The following is a 1589-nucleotide window of genomic DNA, read 5'->3' as shown; positions in this document are numbered from 1 at the left end:
CCCCACGGGGCCCCAGCGCGGAGGCAGGGCCGCCCCCCACCAGCCCTGCCCCGGGGAGCCACGCAGGCCTCCTGGACGTGGGGGCTCCGGCCTGTCTGGGTTGACCGCTCCCCGTGCCCGGGCAGGTGGACACGCACATTCACGCCGCGGCCTGCATGAACCAGAAGCACCTGCTGCGCTTCATCAAGAAGTCGTACCGCACGGATGCCGACCGCACCGTCTTCCAGGCCAAGGGCAAGACGCTCACCCTGAAGGAGCTCTTCGCACAGCTCAACCTGCACCCCTACGACCTGACCGTGGACTCGCTGGACGTCCACGCCGTGAGTCCTTCCGTCCTTCTAGGGTTTTCCTTCCCTGGCAGTCCCCTCCTTTGCCACCCGGTGCCCCACTCGCCTGGGCCTGACGCTGGGTGGCACTCCAGGGCCGCCAGACCTTCCAGCGCTTCGACAAGTTCAATGCCAAGTACAACCCGGTGGGTGCCAGCGAGCTGCGTGACCTCTACCTGAAGACGGAGAACGCCATCGACGGCGAGTACTTCGCCACCATCATCAAGGTGGGGGTGCTCGGGTGGCAGGAGCCTCGCGGTCCAGCTGGCCCAGCCTGACCGTGCTCCCTCGTGCCCGCAGGAGGTCGGCTCTGACCTGGAGGATGCCAAGTACCAGTATGCGGAGCCCCGGCTCTCCATCTACGGGCGCTCACCCAGCGAGTGGGACTGCCTGGCCACATGGTTCAACAAGCACCGCGTCTACTCCCCCAACATGAAGTGGATGATCCAGGTGCCCCGCATCTAGTAGGTGCTGGGCTTGGCTGGGCAATGGGGGCAGGGGAGCCAGGCCCGGCGGCCGGGTGGCTCACCCCACGCTCTGTCCCAGTGACGTGTTCAGGGCTAAGAACTTCCTGCCGCACTTCGGAAAGATGCTGGAGAACGTGTTCGTGCCCATTTTCGAGGCTACCCTCAACCCACGCGCCAATAAGGAGCTGAGCGTCTTCCTGCGACACGTGAGTGCCACGCAGGGCGTGGTGCTGCGAGGAGGGAACAGGGCCAATGTGGGTCCCATTTTCATAAAGGGGAGGAAGGAGGACCCAGGAAACTACAGGCCCGTTAGTCTTACCTCGATCCTGGGGAAGCTCTTTGAGAAAATGATCCAGGAGCACATCTGCAAGGGGCTGGGGGGAGATTATGCTCAGGGGCAACCACCACGGCAGGTCCTGTCAGACCAACCTGGTGGCCTTCTACGGCCAGGTCACAAAAGCCTTGGACGCAGGTGTCTCGGTGAACGTAGTCTTCCGGGACTTTCAGAAGGCCTTCGACACTGTCTCTCACCCCGTTCTCGTTAAGAAACTGGGGACTGCGGTGTCGACACCCACGCAGTCAACTGGGTCACCAACTGGCTGGAGGGCCGCACCTAGAGAACGGTGGTGGACCTGGAGGGACGTGGGCAGTGGGGTCCCCCAGGGCTCGGTCCTCGGGCCCGCACTGTTCCACATCTTCATCAGCGACTTGGCCGAGGGGGTAAAAAGCACCTGCTCACATTTGCTGATGACACTAAGATGTGGGCACGCTAGAAGGCAGCAATAGGCTGCAATTG

General features: G+C 63.1%; 1 protein-coding gene across 1 annotated transcript in view; it reads left to right on the top strand.

Annotated features, from left to right (window-relative positions):
* The window catches only part of AMPD1 (adenosine monophosphate deaminase 1), a 9081-nt gene that overhangs the window by 4988 nt on the left and 2504 nt on the right, over nucleotides 1-1589 (top strand). The window contains exons 8-11 of the mRNA XM_019513760.1: nucleotides 126-320; nucleotides 422-553; nucleotides 627-790; nucleotides 873-1061. Coding sequence (XP_019369305.1) covers nucleotides 126-320; nucleotides 422-553; nucleotides 627-790; nucleotides 873-1061 — 680 coding nt within the window. The remainder of the gene's footprint in view (nucleotides 1-125; nucleotides 321-421; nucleotides 554-626; nucleotides 791-872; nucleotides 1062-1589) is intronic.

The sequence above is a fragment of the Gavialis gangeticus genome, unplaced genomic scaffold, assembly GCF_001723915.1.
Source record: "Gavialis gangeticus isolate Ggan-Ray unplaced genomic scaffold, GavGan_comp1, whole genome shotgun sequence".
NCBI classification, from domain to species: Eukaryota; Metazoa; Chordata; order Crocodylia; family Gavialidae; genus Gavialis; species Gavialis gangeticus.
Note: the sequence above shows the minus strand (reverse complement) of the source record. Positions and strands in the feature narration are given on the sequence as shown.